The sequence below is a fragment of the Agelaius phoeniceus genome, chromosome 5 (genome assembly GCF_051311805.1).
Source record: "Agelaius phoeniceus isolate bAgePho1 chromosome 5, bAgePho1.hap1, whole genome shotgun sequence".
NCBI lineage: Eukaryota > Metazoa > Chordata > Aves > Passeriformes > Icteridae > Agelaius > Agelaius phoeniceus.
In genome coordinates, this window is record NC_135269.1 from 38,466,802 (window position 1) to 38,480,318 (window position 13,517).

At 39.2% G+C, this 13,517-nt stretch overlaps 1 protein-coding gene across 1 annotated transcript in view; it reads left to right on the forward strand.

Annotated features, from left to right (window-relative positions):
• The window catches only part of PTPRR (protein tyrosine phosphatase receptor type R), a 138,421-nt gene that overhangs the window by 108,736 nt on the left and 16,168 nt on the right, over positions 1–13,517 (forward strand). The window contains exons 8-10 of the mRNA XM_054631446.2: positions 4,707–4,791; positions 10,452–10,531; positions 12,543–12,680. Coding sequence (XP_054487421.1) covers positions 4,707–4,791; positions 10,452–10,531; positions 12,543–12,680 — 303 coding nt within the window. The remainder of the gene's footprint in view (positions 1–4,706; positions 4,792–10,451; positions 10,532–12,542; positions 12,681–13,517) is intronic.

Consider the following 13,517-nt stretch of genomic DNA (forward strand, 5'->3'; position numbering starts at 1 on the left):
CTCAGATGAAAGAAGTTGTCAGAAAAAAAGGAGACCTTTATTACAAGGGAAATAGAAAAGAGCTTTAACTGAAGCCACTTGAATGTGAAAGCTGAGTAAGGCAGGACAAAAAAGGTTTTGAATTTAAAAAAAATCATAGCTTCATGTTTAAACAGATCAAAAGCATGAAGCTTACTAAAGAATACAAAGATCAATTGATGATCAAAATGGTATAAAAGTGATTTGGGGAAGTTGAACCTGTAGGTGAGGAGTGACTCCATTATTTGCATCTGCATCGACCTAAGAACTTTGGAAATTTCCTTCATCTGTGGCAGGGATAGGCTCAAGCAGATCACTAGAAGTTCTGTCTGATCTTGAAGCATTAGTGGAAGGGATTCTATAACAAGTCGATAAAATTAATAAAAGTGAGTAATAGTCACCCAGGAATCCTGAAGGAGTCCATATATGCACTTAGTGATGTATCAACTGGAGAGGTGTAATGTAGCAGTTGTGCTTCAGCAGCTGAGGAATCAGAGGGCCAAAGGTAGCAATTTTTCAGAAGGGTTCCAGAATTGATCCAGAGAACTGTATGTCTAGAAATCTGATGTCTAAATCAGAGAAACTGTAAGGAATTAAAATTAAACATGCCAGAGCATGTGACCCTTTAGGTTTCATTTTGTTTCCAGTCTGTGCATGTGAATAAACAGATGAGTGCCATTTTACTCTAAAAATAGCTATTCATTATCAATAATTGCATCCTATGGAGCAGCCTTTCAATTACCTTTAATATCCAAAGTTTTTATTAAAAGTCATTTGCTTAAGAGAAGTAAATTCCTCAGTTCTTCTATCAGAACATGGACAGACAGTGTACACAGAAAAATTACAATCATCCAACATATTTTTATCACCAGTTATTCCTTAGGTTCTCTGCCATTCTGCTGCTTGGGCAGGAAAGACAGAAGAAATAACTTCATCATGCCTAAGCCCCCCATGTTAGGAGACAGTTTGTACAGACAAATTGGCACTTCATAGAATCCTGCTTACCCAAATTGTCCCACACAGCAGTTGTGCACAGCTTTGTGCAAGCAGAGTCACATTTTATTTGTCCCTCATGGGGATACAACATGGCTCTGGCCATTCAGTGTTTCCATAGAGTTTTATTGAAGAGGTCATGACTCGTCTATTCTGTTTTTAAACCATTTTTTTAAATGTGTTTTAAGATGAAGCTGTTGAGCAGTATCTGTTTACTATGTTCCTTGCTACAGATAATAGCTCAAGTAGGAACTCGAGGCATGCAAAGAACGCAGTATATAACCCTCAGCCATTCTGCTCACACAGCTCATTTTAACTAGCTAAAGAAATAAAGTAAGGCAGTCTTCTGGAGACTAGAATTATTGAAGAACTTCCAAATGTGAAAGAAGTGGAGAAATTTTTGAAGTTTTCAGTGGAAAATTAAAACATGAGCACTTTCAGGTTATTTTTAGTTCTTCAATTTTTTTTCATTAACAATTAAAGGGGCATTACTTAATTAAAGGGTATATTTGGTTGGGAGAATATACCTGTTTTGCAAGGAGAAAGAAACATAATTTTCCCAGCATATATTTTTTCTTTAGTAGCCTGAGTTGGTACTCTTCAAAGGATAGTATATCTGAAGTTGGTAACAGAGGATAAAATTCATTTCCAAAACACCCAAATGTCAAAAAATACAGTCCTGCATGGGAAAGTGCCTGATCATTAAATCTAAAAAATTACATCCTCAAAAATAAGAGGGATGAGTATAATGACTACCTGCCTGAATTTTCCTAAATTTTGCCAAATTTTCTTGAATGCTTTCAGAGATCCAAATCATATCTCTTCAGATGTATGAATAGCATTTAAAACTTAATGTGAGCCAGAATAGCTGCTCTTAGAAGGCATCACTCAGAGAGGGAAACCAGCCCATGAACAATATGCTTATGCATCTATAATTGCATGCAAGTGGCTGAGCATGGGAATGTGTGCAGTTTATGCATTATTTGCAATTTTTAAATTAAACACATATGTTTAATAAAATAATTATATATATATATGTATATTGCCTATGCAGCTACTGAGTTTGTATACTAGTTTGCACATGTTCCTGCTATTTGCAGTCTGCTGGGCTTATTTGCTCCCCTTGTTAGCAGGAATGTTATCACCATATTATCCTGATATTTTTTTTCTGGAATAATCTCTTTTTTCTCACAGCCAGTTTCAGAATAAGTGACTTGTCTGTGGCTGTGATCCACGGTGTATTGTCAGATTTCTGTCTGTGCCCTTGGACTCACAAGTACTTACTACTGGGAGGAGACCACTGATTAGAAAGTGTTTACAGGATGTAAGTGATTAATGTTATTAATGGTCCCGGTTGGCCCAAAGAAATGTGTTTCTGTTTTCAACTTGGTGGTATTTTTGCATCTGTCAGTAACTCACCAAATGATGAGCTATTAAAAAGTTTCAGCAGGCATAGTAAGGGAGACAGCCACACATCTGGAAGACCCTCACCGACCACCATCACTTGGGCAGGCAGAGGACTCTTCCTCATGCATTTTTTCCAGTCTCTGTCGATAACAGACAGAGATCCCATTAAGCACAAGCTCAGTGTCTTGCTCTCTCTCACTTGGTGCACAGTTTAGCACAGAAACCTTTCAGAGGCCATGTACTGGTGGTGTTTGTACTAAGCCAGAACTGAGCTAGGGAAGCTCTAAGTCAGCCAGTTGGAACAAGACCCAAGGGCCAAGGGAAGTCTCAGACAGAGGTCATCATTGGGAAGCAGTAGAAGTCAGAGGTGAATATGAGGAGGGTATGGGAGCTCATTTTGTAGTTTCGTGGATGAGGAAGCAGCATTAGACGCAGGACAGACGTGAGATGGTTTTTACCTGAGCAGTGGGGATGAGGTTTATGCAAGAATGAAGTCTTAAAAAATGAGAAGATCCTGAACTTAGGATAGCCATCATATGGATGGCAGTACAGTGATCTGAAACAGGATTGGGTGAAGTACCTGCAAGGAAGGTGTGTCTTAGCAGTAACACTTTGGCTGGCCTGACACAGCAAGTCATTCTTTTGAGGAGCCAGCTGAAGACCAAGAAGAGATCAAGGAAGAAACTGAGTGAGGGAGAGGGGAAGAGTAAAGAAGGTCCATGAAATGCATGGGCATAAGGCAGAGAAGGTAGAAAAATAAAATCGACACAGCTGCAACCTCACATAGGAAGATGTTCGGAAGCCAAGCTGGGAAGTGGAGAATCACAGCATTTCAATATGAGCCATCTAAATTTTACTTAACTTTGCCATCTCTTCAAACAGTAAAGTGAGAGTGTAGCTTCTTCCCCTGTTTGGTGAACTCATGTAAAAGTCTGCTGTTGGGTGCCTGCTTGACAAGCTGTTAGAGACCTCATCCCTGTTCCTTTAAAAAAAAATCCCTGCAGAGGTTGGTCATGCTGGGCAGGACCAGAGCTTGTGTTGAAGGACAGGGACCAGGAATCTCTGCTGTACCAAAGTACTGGTAGGCCTGCACCTCTAGAGTAGAAACCAGCTCATTTTTGGAGAAAATCCGTAAGTAAATTTTCCAGTGATGCAAGTCAACAGATCCTCCTCAGGGTCCTAAGAGGCAATTATGTAATATGCCACCGTCTCTTAGGCTAAACGTCCCAGACCAGCATGATGTTTCCAGGTCTCTAGTTATGACTGTTCTTTTAAGTAGAAGTATTAATTTACTGAAGAATAAGTTCCAGCTTACTGTAAGACAGTTTAAATAATAGCGGCCCAAAAAAAATCAGCATAAAAAGGAAGATTTTAGTAAACTGAAGCATTTTTAATGTGATTTTGCCAGATTATTTTAGTTGGTAAAACATCCCCCACAATCATGAAACAAAAAAAAAACAACCCCTGAATATTTCATCCTGCCATTTTAAAATTTTATTCAACTGTAGAAACATTGTTTCAGGACCTCAAAATCAAAGTTGTTCTTACTCTCCCTTTAACCAGGTTCAGCATTTTGTTCAGTGCAAATTTTGATTTTTACTTTTCATGCTGACAAACAGTTTGAAATACAGGAATTTTAAGTTTATGAGGAGTTTATAATTTGTGTATTTTTGAAACTTAAAGGAAACTGTCACATTAGTTACCAACACATGCAATGTAAATCAGTCACTAAAAGATGAAAATGAGAAGGAAAAGAAATAGCTTCATATTTTTATTACTTTTGAGTCTGAATGCAAAATACTAAGGCATCTCATTCTAGTAGTTTAAATAAAAGGCAAGTGAGGTCTTTGAATTTCATTGATAAGGGCTTAGCACAAAATTTTTTAAACGTTTTCCATATAGTAATTTCTATTATTTGCCATTATATTTAATTATTTATGAAGTTCCTGCCCCAATTATGTAAAGTATTGCTCCTTTTTGCCACAGCCCTATACTTTTGAACTCCAATTTTCTGGAACTATAGTGCATTTTAACCTTGGTCTTAATCCCATAAAAACTTTTTTTAAAAAATAACTCATCAGAAGTGTTCCTTGGAAGTCACCCCTTCAGTATGCAACTCCTTGTGTTTATTAAAGGAAGGGTGTTGACAGGCTTGAGGTGGGAACCACTTTTTTTCTTAATAACTTTGATGTTAAGAGACAGTTGTGTAACAGCAGATGGCCTTCTGGTGATAATTTCCTGCATGGCTCCTTTGGAAACATCAGTCTGATTTAATTTATTTTTTATAGGAAATACCAATGAATTTTGTGGATCCCAAAGAAATTGACATCCCGAGTCACGGAACTAAAAACCGCTATAAAACAATTTTGCCAAGTAAGTGAGCTAGCTCGTGGTTTCTACTATGACATTTAGTCCTGCTTTGAGAATGTATTGCTGTGAAAATCTAACCGTCTTTATATTTGCTTGATGTGAACCCATTCATACTTGTATTTATAATCCATGCAGAAAGATGACAGAAGCCCAGTGCTGTAGGACTAGCAAACGCAGAACTCTCACTGGAACCCTTAGTAGGTACACAGGTTGGCAGCATCCCTGCCACGTGCTGAAGGGCAAGCCTGGATTATGCTGGTTTTCTCTGAAAGGCAACTCAGGCAGATGGGACAGTGAAGTCTGCCATGCTTTGCAGTAGCTCCTCATCATAGCCCAAACCACCCTGCAGTCACTGAATTCTTTCTGGTTGGGTCACTGAATTCTTTCTGGTTGGGTCAAGATACTTGGGACTGAAAAAACCCAGACTACAAAAAGCAAGTGCAACCTATCTTGTCTTTTAGTGGGCTTCCATCTCTTCATTGCTCTTGTTACTGCCTTGCTATACTGCTTCTGTATTTTCATTGTATATATTTTCATATAGCATTGCTTTGTTATAATTGGAGATGATTGAAAACTTTTCAGTGGAATAGTTTTCCTTCAAAATACATGTTTCTCTGAAATGCAGCTATTATCATAACATTTGTTGGTGGATAATAAGATATTCCATTTCACTTTTATTAAACATTTTGTTTTGTGTTCTGTTTCGGAATAGGTTGCAGAAGTTTTAACATTACACTAAATATAGACATGAATAGTTGAGTTTTTATAATTTTTGGCATCACCAAAGTGAAAAAGTTTCGTGATTCAAAATATTACAGAACATTCCCACATAAAAATGTAAATCCCTTGCTTAGATTTGGAATGAAGAATACTTTTACAATGACAGCATATCCTATCAACCAGAAATATGCTTTCTAAACCTCTCTAGAATATCCTTGCAGGCCTATGTTATATGTTAGTCATCAAATTCACACATCTTCAATTAGGAGGTTTCTCTCACCAAAACTGAAAACATCATAATTTGTTCATATCACACCAAGGCCTTGCAGTCAGACTAATGAAAACTGATGGCCTTCAGCCTCTAGATTAATCTCAGAAATGTGATATGTCACTGGGAAAGAAGCTTGTATGGAATCCTTGCTTCTCTTCAGTTTGCAGTAATATTTTCACTGTGCTCAAGGTTAGTTTATCTGTTTCAGCCAAAAGCTGTGTGTATCTGAGTTCAGTCAAGAAATATTGAAGGCAATTAAAGTCAGAAGGTAACTGAATGCAATTTGGATACCAACAATCAGACAATTCAGCATCCCCTAGAGTCTGGCCCAGTGTCAACAGGATGTACACAGAGGGTGAAATCCTCACCCCTTTGATAACAGCAGGACTTTTGCCATCAGCTGCAGTGGAGACAAGATATCACCAGCCCCCTCTGCCTTACTTGCAGATTTTTGGAAGGAGTTCTCCCTTCCCATGTCCAGGGTGCCCCTGCCACCATCAGGTTCACCTCCAGCAATGCCTTGCAAGTGCAATGAGTCCAGTTTCACTGTAGCATGTGTTTTGAATTGGGACACAACAGCTGGGCCGTGCTCCATGCTGATGAGCTTTGAGAACCAGCATGTCTGTGTGTCCTCACCTTCAGTTAATGGGATGTGCCACTAGCTCCACATTTTCAACCCAAGCACACTGCTGGTGTGCACCACAGCTGCCCACTGACAGCACTTTGTAACCATCCTTGACAGAAATCAGAATGTTTGGTGTATGTTAGCACCAGGTTTTTTCAAAGATATTTTGAGGATTGAGGCACATGCTCATAATAAATATTCGTGTACCCCACACCCAGTCTGAGAGGGTTTGGAAATGATTTGAGTGATTAAATAGAGCAGCTTTCCTGGTTTCCTGCTCAGATGATATCAACCCTCTGCTTTGTACACCCGCATCAGCTTTTCCATTCCCAGCACTGGGTGCGTCTCCTGAGTCGGGGCACCTGTGATGACAAGTGACATCCTAAAAATGCCCAGTCCTGCCAGCTCCACCCTCTGTGCTGTAGTGGATATTCTCATTTTCTAAGAGATAATTCCGTGACAGGGTGCATGAGGGCAGGTTTATGTTAGCAGATACCACCCAGCCAGACACACTCATGTGAAATACAACTAATGCCTATTGAAAATTATTGTATATGGAAAACTACAAAGTACAGGAGATGTTACATTTCTATGACAGATGTTTCAGTTGCAGCAGAACATAGCCAACACTCTTATGCAAACACCAGGCTGCTGCTTTAAGTTCTCTAATGTTAATTGCATGACAATCATGTTCTAATTCAACTACTGAGGGGCCAGTGTGGGATCAGAGTTGAGCAGCTAAGCAGTTCCCTAAGATCAGTATTTCTCCATCCTTCCTCCTGACCGTGATCCCACCCATAGCTCCTGTTAAACCCTGTGCTGTATCTTTAGCTGCATTCCCTCTGCCACCAATCTACAGTATTTCTGACACCCTCTGAGCAGGTTTCCAGTCCTGCACACCGATTTCCCAGTCTCTCACTACAGCCACATTCCTGTGGCAGAATAGCAGCCCTGCTGCTCATTCCTCATCCTCTTACTCTACATCTTCACCTTTGCCTGCTTGTCTCCTGCAGCCCCCACTACATGTCCTTGTAGCAGGACCTCAGCTTCCTACTATCTTCTCCTATATCTCCTGCTACTTCTTCAGCCCTACATATTTCCTACTTCCTGTCTCACTTGTCCATCTCAAACCAGAAGCAGAATTCCTGTGGTATTTCAGAGTATGCATGGACTTTTGCTTACAAAGGAGCAAGTGGATTAACACTATTCTGTGGGTATCTTTTATGTGCAACACATCCATTAGTTTACCATACCCTGTCCCTCTCTGAAGATTAACCTTAAGTCAAAAGGCTGTATGAAAATACCCTGGGCAGAGCAGCAGATTCACACTAACAGAAGATAGAAACCACGTAGGGGGTCAGACCCAGAAGCCCACAATCTGTGGCTTGTGCTAACACTCGCTCTGACATTCCACTAAAGACAAGGAGAAGGTTAAATCATATGATCAAAGCATTTTATTATGAAAGCATATAAACAGATGCTGGAAAACTATTCTCCTGATGCTGAAATTTTTGAGCTCCCTTTCACTTCCCAGTCCTGACTACAAACAGTCATATTTGCTCCAGTTCTGCTCCCTAATGAAAGCACCAATGGAGTTCATGGAGTGAATGATCCTCCAGTATCCATGGCATGGCAGGAGGCTGTCCAGCACTATTACCGTATAACCCTGCTTGTTCCCTGCACCAGCCACTCTCATGGAGGCAAGTTACATTCCCTCTAACACCCTCCTATTCCTCCAACATTATAAATTCAGGACAACATTAATTTGTTAAAGGTGGAGTTAGAAGAAGCACCTTCTAGTCTACTGAGAGAACTATCCCAGACTTCCTAGATACATGGGAAAAAACAGCAGTAATTTTGCCTCAGTTAAAACTATAGAAGACATATTTTATTAGTAATTATAAGTGTTTAGCAGCACCAGTGCATTTTCAGATACTTTATAGACATTGATGAATTCTACCTTGCAGTCAACATCTGTCTTTCTGCTGTAGCTTCAGACTCCAAGACTTTGCCATCCTTAAGGATAAGATTATTATGTCCAAGGTATTTGTCATTCAGGAGGAAGCTAATGACTTCCATTTGTGTCTGATGATTGCCTAGTGGTCTGGATCTTTAGCATTGCTCAGGCTTTCCTCTTCTCAGGGCTCAGTTTACAGCACTTGCCTATTTCATAACTGATCATGACTGTTAATTTATAAAAGATTCCTGTTCGGAAGCAGTGTTTGTTTCATTGATTGGAGTTGGAAGGAGGTCTCAGAAATTGTGAAGCTGATTTAGCTGCTCCCTAGTAACAGAGGCATTTATCTCAAGACATGGCAATTAAACTGGATGTTGGGTCTGCTTGGAAGAGGTTTTTTAAGGTAGGGGTCAAGCAACACCAGAATCAGAGGCATTGTGTGAGCTAGAGGAAGCGGGTGTTTTTTCAAGGCCACGTAGCCTGAGGCATTTGTGGAAATGGCTAATAACCACTCTGTGCTGAAAAGAAATGAGAGGTTTCCTGTCCTCATATTTTTAAAGGAAAAAAAAGCTCTAAGTGAAAAAAGTTAGGAAAACTAGTGCAAAGATATTTTAACACAAGTTAATTAGGGTTCACGTAGTGCTATTAACCACAGAAGATAAGACTTCCATGTGCAGACCTTGAAGTCATGCAGTCATTTGCATATTTTAAGAAACATACTTTCAAAACATTATCCTGGGTTCTACAAAGCCTCCACTCCTGTCCAAGGTGCTCCCATGACCTCCAGTGGAAAAAGGACATAAAGTATGTTTGGGATCATCCCTCCTCTTCCTCTGGTTTGCAAAGGTTTTATTGTGTTCTTAGGAAGAGAATGAAAAGTCACAAAAGAAATCCAGAAGCAACTCTGAAAATACTAGGTTTTGCTGCAGCATATGTATATACATCAGTTCTATATTTTTTGTGTAAACAGCAGGGCCACACACTAAACAGTGTTTTTGTATCTCTTTCCAGTTCAGTGCCCACATATGTATCTTTAAATGCATTGCCTAGATTGCACTCAGCAGAGGAGCTATCCAGAGACTACTTCCAAACTGATGTGTCTGTATACTGTCAAAAAGCCCTGCTGATTATAACTAAGTATTTAAGCAAATTGTCAGAAGAAAAGATTTTTTTCAGCATGGAAATATTTCAGTATCATTTTTTTGGTGGTAGAATATTTTTTTCAGAAAAAGTGTGAAGAAAGTCAAGTGTCCCTAGGAAGCCCCAACATAGGCATCTTGCTCTCTGCCTGCTTCCCCCTTTCTGTTACATTGTATACTTGAGAATATGCTGCTTTAATTCCAAAATGGTACCGCATGGGGTGGGGTCACATCATCAAGAAGCAAAACCTTCCTTTTCAGGAGGGATTTAATAACCCCCAGCTCTTTTCTCAATAGAACCAGCCCCCACTCCATTCTAGAGCATCCAACACTGAAGGAAAGAAGAGTGTGATGAAAAATGTTCCTCTATTTTGGCATTGTGTCTCTAGTCCAGTACACATGAATGGTCACAAATAGTATCAGATGAGGACACAGGACTGAAGGGAAGGATACTGATTACCTAGTCAAGCTCCTTACAGTCAACTTAAAGTGGTGTAATAAATGTATATTTTATTTCATCCCAGGCAGAAGAATCTTTTCTTAATTTAAATCCAACTGTCCAGTGCAGTCACTGAACACTACAGCTTCTGACCAAAGTACCAAAGTTCAAAGAGCTTGGTATAATTATGAGCCACTGTCCAATGACAGGACACAGGTTTCAGAGACAGTCTGGGCAGGTCAGCTCAAGAGCAGCACGGGCAGACCCAGCCTTACTGGGCATTGCCTGGGTCTGACAGTGTTGGTTCTGCACAGCCCAGCACTGTGCCATACAGGGCTGCTTTAGTTACATGGGATGATCCTTTGCAGAGGGAAGTATTTGGTGTGTAATTCTTTACTGCTTGACAGCCCCAAATAACAGTAGGTTTTTTCCTTCAGAAAGTCTTTGATTCTCTTTAGAAATCTTCTAACTATGGGTTTTCTTATTAATTTCCATCTTCCTTGTGCTCTTAGATCCTCTAAGCAGAGTGTATTTGAAACCAAAAAATCCATCTGACTCCTTGAGTACCTACATAAATGCTAACTACATTAGGGTAAGTAAATGTACACTCTTCATGTACTTTTGAGAAAATATTTTATTTGCCATGTGAATAGCTGGGTTTGCCGAGGTGCCACTTATTTTATTCTTACCATCTTCATTGATAATTCCAGGTCTTTTTGTCTGCATATGTGTGATAGAAGTAGTTTCATAAGCCATTTCTAACAAAAAGCACAAAGTCATGAATGTACAGAAATGCTTTTAATAAAAAAAAAAATTACCAAGTAGTTTATAAAAAACATTAAGAAACACGTTCATTACTGTTTACTTTTGTATTTACTGTTTCATATTGACCTACTGCCTTATAGTAAAGAGGGCTACCTTTTAACAGTGACACATACCAGTACTTTCAAGATACCAATTGATAGTCCTGAAATTAACAGTTAAGTAATTAAATAAATACTGTAACAAGTTTGTGAAAAGGAACAAAAACAGACAAGTTAAATATTCCCATGTGCCCAGAACACAGCCATTCACTGGTCACATGACACAATGACATAACCAGCATGAATCCTGATCAAAAGCAGTATTTCTAAGTGTCAGGTGTGCTATAGTCCTTGATCACACACACAGACACACACACCTGCACACAGAGCTTTCTTGAACTCATGACAGAATATATGCTAAATAGACTACAAAGAAACTAATTCAGTCATATTTTAGTAGTATAATCCTCTACCTACAAAATTAAATGTTTTCTATAGAGTTATTATCCAGACCCTCACCTGGAATAAAAGTAATAGTGCAATGAAAATTTGGCCACAGAGCTCTACAATGATGTTGCTTCTTTAATTAACAGTATATAATGTGTAGGTACACAGCACCATGCCCCTTACCCTACCTGACTTTGCATCCTGTACTTTCATCATTTCTTATGAAGACATCATCATGTAAGTAAGCAGAGTGGTTCTATTTGGACAGCAGTGACCTCATATCCAAGAGCCAGGCCATATGTTGAGTCCTCTGAGGTCTCTCTTTTCCCTATGCCAGCACCCTTCACTCTCACATATGGTGATTCCTCCTGCTACTAACACCAGCAACTGTGGATAAAAATGCAACCCAGCAATGAAATGAAATGAAATTTCACATCCATGTATACAAAATCATTGGGCTTGCTGGGATCCTGACAGACCTGGCTTGGACAAAGTATGTTCAGGCAGATTGGTGAGTGGCTGGAGGACAGTTTGTGCCAGCTCAGGATTATCCCACTGGTTCATGCAATGAGTAGCAGCTGTCATGAAGAAAGGCTCCCAAAAGGAAGACTCAAGGCCAGAGAATCCCACATCACCTCATGCTGTTTTCCATTCACTCATTCCCTTCAGACATTGCCAGGCTCTCTCCTGCATTACTGCTGGGCACCCTGTCACTGCACAAAACCATAACTTCTCCTTTTCATGCAAAAAATAAGAAGATATGTCTTGTTTTTCCCATTTCTTCTTGTCTTTCCCTCTCTTCTGCTTCCTCACTGTTTTTCTGACCTTTCTTTGACTTCCTGAACACTCATGTGTGTCTTGGAACTCCCTATACTCCCTATATATGTTGTCCTTCCTATAAAGTTTCATAAAGGCTCTTCTTCCTTAGAAAACATGTATAGCAGAGTCTTTGTAATTATGAGTTTTTTAGTTCTTCTTTTCTTTCCTGTGGCTTATTGACTATAAACTAGCTTGAAAACACTGCTGCAATTTAAATTATAGATTAAAGTACCACTGGATGAGGAAAGTCCCAATAACTTGAAGAAGGGAGTTATCTAAAAGAAGCCAAATAAGCAGGGAAATTTGAGAGGAATTGTTGTATTCTCAGGAGTTCATCAGATTGGTTTCCAGAGAAAAAACTGTTCTACTGAAAAATTTCTGATCTGCTCTACTTTTAGTAGTAACTTCTTTCAGTTTTTTTTTTTTTTCTTTTCCAGGTTAATTTTTCTGCCCCTTCTGTTCTTTTATTCACCTGCAATATAGATTGATCACATGAATTTAAAGTAAATGCTTTTGTGTCTGTTTCTAAACTAGGGATATGGAGGTAAAGAGAAGGCTTTCATTGCAACTCAGGGACCCATGATTAATACCGTGAATGATTTCTGGCAGATGGTTTGGCAAGAAGACAGCCCTGTCATTGTTATGATCACAAAGCTGAAAGAAAAAAATGAGGTATGACAACTGGCAAAACTGAGAAATTATTCCTGTAGCTGCATACTGTAGAAGGGACTTTAGAAGATACAGAAGGAAGCTAGCAGATAACTGCTTCTTAAATAATCTATTAATAAGCTATGTGAAAAATAATGAGGGTAGCCAAGTACATCAAGTGTAATAGCATAGCCATTGTAGGACATTATGTATTACAAAAAAGAATTCCATTTTCTAGATCCGTGCTGTTGGCTTCCTAATTTTTAAGAAACGCTTCACTTATCTGTTGGTCACCTCTGTACTTTGTTTTTATGTTCTGGTATATAAAGACTAGATGGTTAATGTTGTGATTAGCAGGGGTTTTTTTGACACGGCTGAAGTTTGCACTTTGCTATAATGCCAGGGATTTAATCCATTCCCAATGTTACAAATCTTCTGGACCATCCCAGAAATACACTTTGGGCTCCCAGATGCCAACACCACAGAGGAACTTAGACAGAATTGAAATTATACTCTTTACCTCGGTATCAATTAGACTTGACAATTTTATTTTAGTGGCCAATGGCCAACTAACTGCCTGTTATGCATTCCATGACCTTTGCATCAATTCCAAACTATATCTTCAATATCTTTATTTAGTAATCATGTAAATTTTTGTCAGGCTTTCTTTGATAGTGCCAGTGCCCATATTTCTGACTACCAAAAATTACAAACAAAAATCACTCTCTCATGCAGAAGGCCAATAAAAAACCTGTTCTGGAGACTGAATGCTAAAGAAGTGGCTTACAGGGCTTGTGGGCAAGAGAGAGTCAGAAATAAAGGAGATGGACTTTCTCCTTGAGTCCAGACTTAGTAATGATT